Source organism: Xenopus laevis, chromosome 3L (genome assembly GCF_017654675.1).
Source record: "Xenopus laevis strain J_2021 chromosome 3L, Xenopus_laevis_v10.1, whole genome shotgun sequence".
Lineage (NCBI taxonomy): Eukaryota > Metazoa > Chordata > Amphibia > Anura > Pipidae > Xenopus > Xenopus laevis.
This window is the reverse complement of record NC_054375.1, coordinates 151,438,241-151,450,548: the sequence shown is the minus strand read 5'-3', so window position 1 is coordinate 151,450,548 and position 12,308 is coordinate 151,438,241. Positions and strand designations below refer to the sequence as shown.

The following is a 12,308-nucleotide window of genomic DNA, read 5'->3' as shown; positions in this document are numbered from 1 at the left end:
GATTACTTTTAGTATGATGTAGATGGAGATATTCTAAGGGCTCTTACTGACGAGCGTTTTTACCTGCGCTCACACAGGCGCGTGTAGGCGCCGAACGCAGGTTGAGACGCAACATGCTGCATTTTTCCTGCGTTCGGCGCCTACACGCGCCTGTGTGAGTACAGCCCCATTGGAAAAAATGTAATGCGTCTATTCCTGCGCTCCCATGCGGCTGAACGCTGAAAAACGGAACGCAGGGGAGCGCAGGTAAAAACGCTCGTCAGTAAGAGCCCTAAGACAATTTGTAATTAGTTTTCATTTTTTTTTATCATTTGTGGTTTTTGAATTATTTAGCTTTTTATTCAGCAGCTGTTTGCAATTTCAGCAATCTGGTTGCTAGGGTCCAAATTACCCTAGTAACCATGCATTTGTTTCAATAAGAGACTGGAATATGAATAGTAGAGGCCTGAACAGAAAGAGGAGTAATAAAATGTAGCAATAACAATACATGTATAGGCTTACAGAGCATTTGTTTTTTAGACGGGGTCAGCGACGCCCATTTGAAAGCTGCAAAGAGTCAAAAGAAAAAGGCAAATAAGTATAAAACTATATGTTTTTTTTTGTTTTTTTTCGTGCTTTTATACAAGACTAATGATGATAGCAGCTTGTCTATCCTGTTAGTGATCAGTTCTTGTTTAATTAGAGCTAACAAGCTTAGTATAATGAGTGCTCTCCTTTCCCTAATTACTGCCTTTGTCTCACGAGGGGGTTTATGTGTAAGGCATCTCTCATTACATAGGCTTTCCGCCTCCCACATTTGCTCTGCAAAGCGATGTGATTGGACGTAAAGCAAATTGTTTGGTACAAATGGAAGAAAGTTATATTTTTCAACCCAGGCCTTGTTTATTAGCATCCAATAAAGCCCCTGCTGCAGGGAGGCTGCTATCAGCTGACTCCTCGAGCATGCCTAGTCTTAGAACTGTTCCCATATCAACAAGCGTCATGGCGGCAGCCATATGTAATAAATATGCATGAAATAAGTACACTCAGACCTTGGTTAGAGAATATATTTGAATTGAAACGCATTTAATGTGATCTAGATACTGATGGCTTGGCATACAAATAAGGGGGGGTAGACCCCCTTTAACATAGAATTTTAGGAAGTCATGTTGGGTGCTTGCAGGCTCCACGTCCCCAGGCAGGAAGTGTGGCTCATTGCGGAAGACCTTTTACTTACTTATTCATATTTGTGGTTTGTCATTTTGTGTCCTTTTTTGGTCAATAGCCAAACCCTTTTGCAGTGGGGTGGGGGAGGGGATGGTGGCTGCGAGAGCCGCCATGTGTCTGTCCCAATTGCCGTTCTACCTAAGCTCGATGGGGTTTTTCTTTTTGTAGTTGGCAATAACAGGGAGCCAGCGTATGTCCCAATACAAAGGAGCGTAAATGAGAGAAAAAAATGCAGGCCCTCCAGCTATTGCTGAAGTATCTGGGTGTGCCCACTGACTTCGTAATATGGCTACAGGCTAAGGCAGGTGTGAGGGTTTTTGTTTTTTTAAAAGGCAACTTAAAGGGATTCTGTTATGATTTTTATGGTGTAGCTTTTATTTCTAAATTACGTTGTTTACATTGAAAATAAATCACTCTACAATATAAAATTTAATTCCTGAACCAACAAGTGTATTTTTTTTTAGTTATTGGTGTGTAGGTGCATCTCAGGTCAGTTTGCCTGGTCATGTGCTTTCAGAAAGAGCCAGCACTTTAGGATGGAACTGCTTTCTGGCAGGCTGTTGTTTCTCCTACTCAATGTAACTGAAGGTGTTGCAGTGGGATCTGGATTTTACTATTGAGTATTGTTCTTAGATCTACCAGGCAGCTGCTATCTGGTTACCTTCCCATTGGTCTGTTAGGCTGCTGGGGATGAAAGGGAGGGGGGTGATATCACTCCAACTTGCAGTACAGAAGTAAAGAGTGAATGAAGTTTATCAGAGCACAAGTCACGTGACTGGGGGTAGCTGGGAAACTGACAATATGTCTAGCCCCATGTCAGATTTCAAAATTGAATATAAAAAGATCTGTTTGCTCTTTTGAGAAATGGATTTCAGTGCAGAATTCTGCTGGAGCAGCACTATTAACTGATGTGTTTTGCAGAACATATTTTTTTTGCGCATGACCGTATCCCTTTAAACACGTAACATACTGCGTTATGGATCTTTGTAGCCTGTGTCCTTGTGGCTGTTGCAAACCTTCTCCCTTTACAGCCTCAATTTCTCTGCCTTTACCTTTACAGGCTAATCCTCACCCACACCCCGGCCTCACCCTCTTGGAACATTGCTGCAGAAATTGTATTTCGGGTTCCGGGCGTATGTGAGTGAAAAGCTTGTCTGCCTCCTGAGCTTTATATATCTTAGTGGGTTGAGGCATGGAAGAGTATATACTTTGTATGAGCAGGGAGGGCCGAGCAGATATGCTCCTGAAGTCCTGTTGTGGCAATTGCGTTGACAGTTGTATGTTTATGGCAGTTGAGGTTCATGCAAAGGCGGCCCAACGTATACAGACATGAAATCGCATGCCGAATACCTGCGCTCTGCTCTCCAGCCTGCGGATATTTCTCACTTACTCATACTGAAAGTTCTAGAAAGCTGTAGTGGAAATTTAAAGGAGAAGTAAACCCAAAAATAAATGATTGTACATTCACTGCTGAGTTTTTTTTTTTTAAGGTTTTACAGATGTTTCTGTATGTAATTCCTAATGAAAGTAGTGTCTGTCTGCCCGCCCCGTGCTATTCTCTGCACTGCTGGTCCTGACTACTGAGACAATGTAATAGAAGCCAGCTGATTGATACAGACCTGCGAGGAAACATGCAAGCCTGTTTGAGATATCAACAGTGGGAGAGAAGACTTTTGCTATGGTGTTTCTGTAGTCAGAGCCAGCAGTGAGGACAGAGAATAAAAAGGTTTAACTCTCGGTATAGTCTATTGCAGCTCTGGATTGATGTTGTTAGTCTTAAGCTATTCGTAGTCAAGTATAGAGGAAAAGGCAAGCACAGCCGGACGTCACTTCGTATGGATAAAATTTCAACTTTTATTTCAAATACATTAAAACCAGAATGTCCTGACGCGTTTCGTATCTAAGCGATACGTAGTCATAGGCATGCCTATGACTACGTATCGCTTAGATACGAAACGCGTCAGGACATTCTGGTTTTAATGTATTTGAAATAAAAGTTGAAATTTTATCCATACGAAGTGACGTCCGGCTGTGCTTGCCTTTTCCTCTATACTTGACTGTGCACACACCCCCTGCTACGGGTTCGGGGCGATGCACCCGGACCACTAAAGACTACGGGTGAGTGTTTTTCCACTTATATATCAGCGACCGTTTATTTGAATCAAGCGCTGGACCTGGGGTTTTTACACCCAGGTCACGTCTGTTACCGGGTGAGCAGGGTTTTCTTACCTTTCATCCAACTAGATAATTTACGCATATCCACTTCGATCCATTGCGGAACTGTGCAGCTGTTTCGTTCATTGTTAATTAAGCTATTCGTAGGCTGACATTGACTGTTTATTGACATCCATGGGGCCATAGTGACTGGCAGACCACTATCTCATTGGGGATTGACTAGATGAGGGTTATTGGGATACTCTTCTGATAGTTCTTCAACCCCCAGCCTAGTGATTGGATCCGACTTATTTTTCCCAGAATAGCAGTGGTTAATATGGCAAATAACTGCTGCCAAATGAGCAGTTTGTTCCATGTAGGGGCAGCTTAAAGGTGAATTAAACTGTAAGAATAAATATGGCTAAAAATGCCATGTTTTATATAGTGAACTTATTGCACAAGGCTAAAGTTTGAGCTTGTCAATAGGAGCAATGATCCAGGACTTCAAACTTGTCACAGGGGGTCACCATCTTGGAAAGTGTCTGTGACACTCACATGCTCAGTGGGCTCTGATTGGCTGTTGAGAAGCTAAGCTTAGGGCTTGTCACTAATTATCCAGCAGAAAATGAGCTTCCCTGGCTGTAATATAAGCTGATGCTACAGGTTTGCTGATTATTAAATTCTGATGCTAATTGCACTGGTTTCTGTGCTGCCATGTAGTAATTATGTGTATTAATTACTAATCAGCCTTATATTGTGACATTTCTATTCTATGTGTACTGTATATTGTGAGTGGCTCCCTAAGCTCAGTAAGTGACAGCAGCACAGAGCATGTGCAGTGAATCAGCAGAAAAGAAGATGGGGAGCTACTGGGGCATCTTTGGAGACACAGATCTTTACTGCTAAAGGGCGGTGGTTGCCTTGGGCTGGTACAGAAGCACAAAACATCATGTACAACATTTCTAGCTTCTTCTTTAGTTCTCCTTTAAGTCAGAGGTGATTGGTCACGCTGCTGAACTGTTGGCTCGGCTCATTGGTCGTGCTTCCAAACTGTTGGCTCGGTTGATTGGTCGTCCTCCCAAACTGTTGTCTGAGCCACAGGCTAAATATTCCCATTTTACATTCTTCTCGGTCTCCTCCAGGCCTGATGTCTTCTATGCTCCCCTTTCATTTCATGGGCAAATTTGTACGGCAGAATACAGGTTCCACTTGAGTAAATAAAGGTACTGCTGGTGTGAACCAGCACAACACAAAAAACCCACATTTATCTGAAAATGCTTTTTTAAAATAAAAAAAACACATTGTGCTGCATGCAGTGTGCTTCAGACAGAGGGACGTTATTAAATGCTGCACCTTGAGAGGCATCTGAGCACAAAGCAGAGGGCAAGAGAAAGTGACTCCCTCAGCAAGTGCAATATAATTAGTGTGTGTTTTTTGTTTTTTTTAAAGCATTTTTATTTTTTTCCATAAAAAAAATGCAGATTTTCACACTTTGCCTCTTTAATGTTGTTTTCTGTCTTCTATCTTCATTTCCTCTTCCCCTTCTGCTCTCTGTGTCCTCTTACAAAGGTTCAGCTCCCCCGCTCGGCACCCGCTCTGGTTAGCAGCTCGTTACTGGGTGTTGGGCTTTCAGGAAGGAACTTCTATGCTCGTATGACACTCAGGAAACCCCAAATCATGTTTTGTGCAACTTTGTTTCTGTACAGGTCCGAGGGAAGTTAGCCTCTAAATTAAAGGGGAACGCCACCTTAAAACTTTCATATAATGGCATTCAGTATAATTCTAAGCAACTATCCGATATGCATTTATTGCCAATTTACCAATTTTCACTGGTTTTAACATTATTTGTAAATGCAGTTGCTATTGAAAGCAGAAGCTCCCTGATTGTTTATATTCTCTGCACTGCTCTCTATAACTCCTGTAGCAAAAGCCAGCTGACTATCATACCTGCAGGAGAACTGATTTCTGCTACATTGTTTCAGGTTACCCAGGCACAAATAAGCACTCACCCCAAATCTCCCCCTAACTGGACTTCAGGCTGGGCCCCCTTGGCTCATAACAAGGTTACAGATATATAGAAACATTGGGGTAACAGTCACCCTGCTATAGTTCCAGGGGTACCCAGGGCACAAATAAGCACTCACCCCAAATCTCCCCCTAACTGGCCTTCAGACTGGGCCCCCTTAGCTCATAACAAGGTTACAGATAAATAGAAACATTGGGGTAACAGTCACCTTGCTATAGTTCCAGGGGTACCCAGGGCACAAATAAGCACTCACCCCAAATCTCCCCCTAACTGATCTTCAGGCTGGGCCCCTTAGCTCATAACAAGGTTACAGATATATAGAAACATTGGGGTGTCACCCTGCTATAGTTCCAGGGGTACCCAGGGTACAAATAAACACTGACCCCAAATCTCCCCCTAACTGACCTTCAGGGTGGGCCCCCTTAGCTCATAACAAGGTTACAGATATATAGAAACATTGGGGTAACAGTCACCCTGCTATAGTTCCAGGGTACGAATAAGCACTCACCCCAAATCTCCCCCTAACTGACCTTCAGACTGGGCCCCCTTATCTCATAACAAGGTTACAGATATATAGAAACATTGGGGTAACAGTCACCCTGCTATAGTTCCAGGGGTACCCAGGGTACAAATAAACACTCACCCCAAATCTCCCCCTAACTGACCTTCAGACTGGGCCCCCTTAGCTCATAACAAGGTTACAGATATATAGAAACATTGGGGGTAACAGTCACCCTGCTATAGTTCCAGGGGTACCCAGGGCACAAATAAGCACTCACCCCAAATCTCCCCTAACTGACCTTCAGACTGGGCCCCCTTAGCTCATAACAAGGTTACAGATATATAGAAACATTGGGGTAACAGTCACCTTGCTATAGGGGAACCATAGAATGCAGTAGTCTGGGGTGCCATGAAACAACACAACGTTTGCGTCTGCTGAAAAACATGCTTCTTTACATGATAATATAACATTTAGGGGCAGATTTATCAAGGGTCTAATTTCAAATTACATACCGGTGGATGTGAGTTCCTCCAAGAAAATCAGCCAGCAAGTAAAAAAATACAAAATGTTTATTAGGACATATTTGGCAAAGGCCTAAACCTTATCGTGCCTGTTGGGGCACTTACTCATAAGCTGAATTTCAAATTCATGGGAGTTTTTAAAGTTTTGACATTATTTGTGGTTTTTGTTATTTTGCTTTTTATTCAGCAGCTCTCCAGTTTGTGATTTAAGCAATCTGGTTACTAGAGTACAAGTTCCATTGGCAACCATGCATTGATTTGAATAAGAGCCTTGACTATGAATAGGAGAGGCCGGAATAGAAAGAAGAGCAATGAAAAGTAGAAATAACATTACATTTGTAGCCTTACAGTGCATTTTTATTTTTAGGTGGGGTCAGTGACCCCCATTTGAAAGCTGGAAAAATCAGAAGAAGAATTCAAAAACTATAATAAAGAAAAAAAATGAAGACCAATTGAAAAGTTAGCCATGCTATAACATACTAAAAGCTAACGTAAAGTGAAGGTCCAGAGTATGATAAAACTCGAAAATTCGAATTTATAAAAAAAAACTTGAATCGAATCTTAACAATTTCCAAGTCGAATTTCACAGTTTTGCCCTTAAAAAAAACTTAAAAATTCGACCCTTGATATAGCCGTCCTTTACTGTATTTATTAATGATACACTAATTGCAATCAACAAAATCCATTTTAAAGGCAACCAAAGTCTAAAATAGAGTAAGGCTAGAAATGCTGTATTTTATGTAGGCACCACAAGCCTAATCAAACAAATGATTTATGCTTTCAAATTTGGCCGCAGAGGGTCACCATCTTGTAACTTTGTTATACATCTTTGCAAGACCAAGACTGTGCACATGCTCAGTGTGGTCTGGGCTGCTTAGGGATCATCATACATTTTTCAAAACAGCACAAGTCAAATAATATCTGCCAGAAGCCGATACAGCAAGACTGATTAATAATCAGAATATACAGACTGCACTGGGTCTGTGGATACAAATCTACACACAGTTGTTACAGGGAAACAAACAAAGCTGCTCGAGTTCTGGGAAGTAAGGTGGGGGGGGCTCCCCCCTGTCGTTGGAAAGTATGATTGTTTCTCTGCAGAGCAGTTAGGGACTGTCTGAAGTTTCCTAACAGTCAGAGCAAGTAAAACGAAGGGGGAATTTCACTGCATACAGTCAGGTTTCTTATAAAAACAGTACACATTTTTTAATTAAAGTATATTGGAGATAGGCTTCTTTTTCATTAAAGAAAGTAAAAATGGGATTTTATTTGTTTTGCCTTTACATCCCCTTTAATGAATAATAGCAATAAATGTAAATGCTAATGATCTTTATTTCTCTCCTCTCTGTTCAAGGGTTTTCAAGAAATCCAGCCCTAACTGCAAGGTCAGTATCTGGGACCTACTTCCCTCCTGATATGAACAGATGCCCCCCCCCCCCCGCCTGATTTCCTAACAGTTTAGCAATGAACGGGTTAATATTTCAGTTGTGTTTGTGTCACCATAGCTTCCCCGGCCCCTGTCCTCTGCCAATCCTAAGTAGAACCTTATCTCAGGAGGCCAGAAATGTCTCCCTGGGGGTGAGAGGGGGGTGGGGAGGTAAATAGGAAAAAATTCAGATAGATGTGTCAGCAGTAGCGTAAAGTGATAAGAGGGACGTTGTGTAAATATGGAACCTCTGGATCTGGAACGGATTAGCTGTGTGGTGCCTGGTGGTACTACTGTATACAAGAAACAGCTGGGCTCCGTGGTAATGCTCAGTGACTGGTGTAGTAGCCCCACAGTCCTGGTGGTGGTAGAGGTGGAAGGATTTCCTTTAATTACCGGCTATTAATGCTAACGACCGTAAACTTCATCTTTTTTTCCAGCTCACCGTGTACCTTGGAAAGCGAGATTTTGTCGATCACCTGGATCGGGTTGATCCTGTGGGTAAGGACACCCTAAATATACATTGCTTATGCCATAGACCGATACACCGTGGGCCTTATTTATAAACCTGGGCAGTAACCCGTAGCAACCCATCAGGGATTCGATTTTTTTCTTTCAGCCAGCTGCAAGGAGAACAATGAAAGCCAACATCTGATTGGTTGCCATGGGTAACTGCCCAGGTGCCCAGTGTTTATAAATGACGTGTGTGTGTGTTTTTTTATATGCCTGGCATTCTACAGCTACTGTTTTAATGCCAGGCAGTGTGTCGACAATGGTTGTGGTTGCGCATTCCTGCTGTGCATCAACATTTCTCTTCTTTCTTTTTTTTTTTCTTTTCAAGATGGCGTCGTCCTTGTGGATACAGATTATCTGAAAGATCGGAAAGGTAAGTCCCATTTCCCCATTTTCTGCTCCACTGCCCTGTATTTTTATTATGACCGAAAGCTTTTCCCTGTGTTTTAAAGGGCTACTATATCATTTTTACTGGAAATATTAAGAGGTGCATGTATACTTATTTCCCTATAAAGGGGGGGGGGGTTCAGCCTTGCCTTAAAGGAATTGTTCAGTATAAAAATAAAAAAGACTGGAGTGACTGGATGTGTAACATAACAGAACACTACTTCCTGCTTTGCAGCTCTCTTGGTTTCCACTGATTGGTTACCAGGCTGTAACCAATCAGTAACTTGAGGGGGGGGAACAAGTGGGTCATAACTGTTGCTTTTGAATCTGAGCTGAATGCTGAGGATGAATTGCAAACTCATTGAACAGTTATGTCCCATGTGGCGCCCCTTACAGTCACTGACTGAGAGCTGAAAGGCAGGAAGTAGTGTTCTTGTTATTATGTTAGAATCCGGTCGCTCCAATTTGTATAGATTACATTTTGCCCAACTATATTAGAAACATTTTTTTATTTTGCACAGCCGATCTATTTACCCAGTTTTTATTTTCACACCTTTAAGGTGGCCAGTCGGCAGTTTATTGGCCCGTGAATGGGGCCCTCCGACGGGCTACCCCGATCGCTATCTGGCCGAGAGTCGGCCAGATGTTGATCGGGCGGGGGTAAAAATCCTTTCGGATTGCGGACTGCATCTGTTCATTAATGTGGCCCTGCCCCCACCAATATACCTTTGATTATGATCCGATCGTTGGGCCCTAAATGAAATCCGCTCATTTGGCGACATCGATAAACAAGCAGATCTGTTTGTGTATGGCCAGCTTAATCTGCCATTATCTTTGTAGCCTCAACATTTCTCATCTGTTATAGCCTTCTCAGAACTTTTACATTGCCCCTCAACTGAACACAAAGGTGCAGAACAATCGTAGGGTATAGCAGCCCTTTAAACTTGTAGCCGTCTCGCTTCTTAAACATACCCCCCCCATATTTCTTTCCATCTCCCCTCACAACCTTACCGATGAACCCCTAGTCCTCCCTTACCACTTTTTCTTTCCCTGCTTCAGTCTACGTCACGTTGACCTGTGCTTTCCGATATGGACGGGAGGACCTGGATGTCCTGGGCTTGTCCTTTCGAAAGGATCTTTTCATTTCCACGTTCCAAGCTTACCCACCCCTCCCGGAGGAAAAGAAACCCCTCACCCGCCTGCAGGAGCGGCTGATCAAGAAGCTGGGAGAACAAGCACACCCGTTCTACTTTACCGTCAGTTTCACCCTCCACTGCTCCTCCTGTATCTTTATCCTTCCCTTCCTTATAAGACTTGTATTCTTCTTTTCTTTACTCTGTTGCTTCCCCTTTAGTTTTAATCCTTCCTCCTACAGCTATGCCTTTTGATCACTCATTGTCTGTTAAAGGGGTTGTTAAACTTCCAACACTTTTTTTCCAGTTCAGCTGTTTTCAGACAGTTCACCAAAAATTAAGTTTTTTCCCAATTACTTTCTATTTTCTATTTGTGACTGTTTTTCTAATATTGAAGTGTAAAGTCTAAATTTTCACCTTCTGAAGCAGCTCTGGGATTGGGGTCACTGTTCTAAATTGATACATTTAGTTGATACATTTCTTATCTTTGTTCCTGCTGAGCAGAATTTCTGGGTTTCATTAGGGTAAGGTCACACTGAGATTCGGGGAGACTTTGGAAAACTAAGTGACGCGAGTGCGTTTTTTTTTTCATTCTAGCAGGCGGAAGACAGGGGGAAGAAGTTCGGGGAGATTAGTCGCCCCCAAAGAAGAGGCGATTAGTCACCGGGTCACTAAATCTCCCCGAATCTCACAGTGTGACCTTACCCTTAAAGGCAGCTGTTAGAATTGATACAATAGTTGCTAATGTTCCACAGATACTGCTGAGAAATGGATCAACTAATGGGCAGATTTTATGAAAGGTGGAAGTGAAATTTTGAATTTTCAAGGTTTTTTTTATGGTCAAAACTCTGAAATTCGACTACGGAATAGTTAAAATTCACGTTTTTAAAAAAAATATCGAATTTGGCCCTTTAAGAACTCGAATTAGACTATTCGCCCCCTTAAACCTGCCGAATTGCTGTTTTAGCCTATGGAAGATGTCCTGGGATGAATTTGGAGTTGTTTGCAGCCTTCCTGACATTTGAGTTTTTTGCACTGAAAAAACTCAAATCAAATTCTTTTTTTTTTATAAATACAGATTGGTCGACTTTCGAGTTCATGGAGGTTTTAATTAACTCCCATGAACTCAAAATTCGACTCTTGATAAATCTGCCCCTAAAAGTTGCAAAATTGTAACCGTTCAGAAATGTGCACCTGAATTACTGAGCTGCCAGACATGAAACACTAGAGACACGAACGGTGAAAAAACAGTAAAAAAAAAAAAAAAAAAAAATGGAAAGCAAGTGAAAAGTCTTTATTTAAGGAGAACAAGCTGGAAACAACTCATCTAGAAAAAGTGTTTGGAAGGTTAACAACCCCTTTAACTGCCTCTCCCATTGTTGTTTTCAGATTCCACAAAATCTGCCGTGCTCAGTCACTTTGCAGCCAGGACCAGAGGACACAGGGAAGGTGGGCATTAATTGGCATACTCGCATTAATTGGTGCCTGTATATATTGCACAGTGCAAGTCTCACTCTCTTCTGCTTGCCCATCAGGCTTGTGGCGTGGACTATGAAATTCGTGCCTTCTGTGCCAGGAACATGGAAGAAAAGATGCATAAAAGGTTAGTGATATTTTACATTTCTGTTTCCTGCCAGAAAGTAAGTATAGAGAGCCACTTTGATGCCCAGCAAATAAACTCCCCACTTTTTATTTTGGTGCCAATGTTCCTTTAAAGAGATACTGACACCAGAAAATAACCTTTTTTATTGTCTATCATAACATTGTCTTTGAATGCTATTTATAATTTTGCCATAAATGTATTTGCCCGATGCTTTTCCATCACCTTTCCTACCCCCATGTTCCTCTATATGAGGGGGCTGCCATATTTGTGCAGCAGGAGTCCGTTAGCATTAGAAACTGTAACTGACAGGTTGAGAAGGGACAGTCAGGTTTATGAACTTCAAGTGGCAATTACTTACAAAAGCAGAACTCTCGGTGAAAAACGATCAACAGGACCTATATGTAACTGAAAAGAAAATTTTTAGTGTCAGTATCCCTTTAAGTCATGGTTCTGTCATTTCTCTGGGTATGATAAAGATCTGCCTTTTGCAGGTAGGTGCTTTTGATTGTAAGCTCCTTGTATGTGCTAGAGATAAACAGATTTGGTTACTGACTTTGACTGGCCTTTACTCCCTGGGGAGAATCTTTCCCATGCATACTTATAAAAATTTATAGGGTATATTCTGCCAACTACTATCTGTACCCAAACTCTTTTCTTAAAGGAACAGTAACATTAAAAATATAATGCAGTGTTGCCTGCACTGGTAAAACTGATTTGCTTCAGAAACACTACTATTGTTTATATAAATAAGATGCAGTGTAGCAATGGGGGCAGCCATTCAAAGGAGAAAATGCTCAGGTTACACAGCAGATAAGCTCTGTAGAATATAATGTTATC

General features: G+C 41.9%; 1 protein-coding gene across 1 annotated transcript in view; it reads left to right on the top strand.

The window, feature by feature from the left end:
• arrb2.L (arrestin beta 2 L homeolog) overlaps positions 1–12,308 on the top strand; it is a 37,221-nt gene that overhangs the window by 6,172 nt on the left and 18,741 nt on the right. The window contains exons 2-7 of the mRNA XM_041587318.1: positions 7,764–7,794; positions 8,276–8,336; positions 8,677–8,721; positions 9,795–9,991; positions 11,258–11,317; positions 11,404–11,471. Of these exons, the coding sequence (XP_041443252.1) occupies positions 7,764–7,794; positions 8,276–8,336; positions 8,677–8,721; positions 9,795–9,991; positions 11,258–11,317; positions 11,404–11,471 (462 nt within the window). The remainder of the gene's footprint in view (positions 1–7,763; positions 7,795–8,275; positions 8,337–8,676; positions 8,722–9,794; positions 9,992–11,257; positions 11,318–11,403; positions 11,472–12,308) is intronic.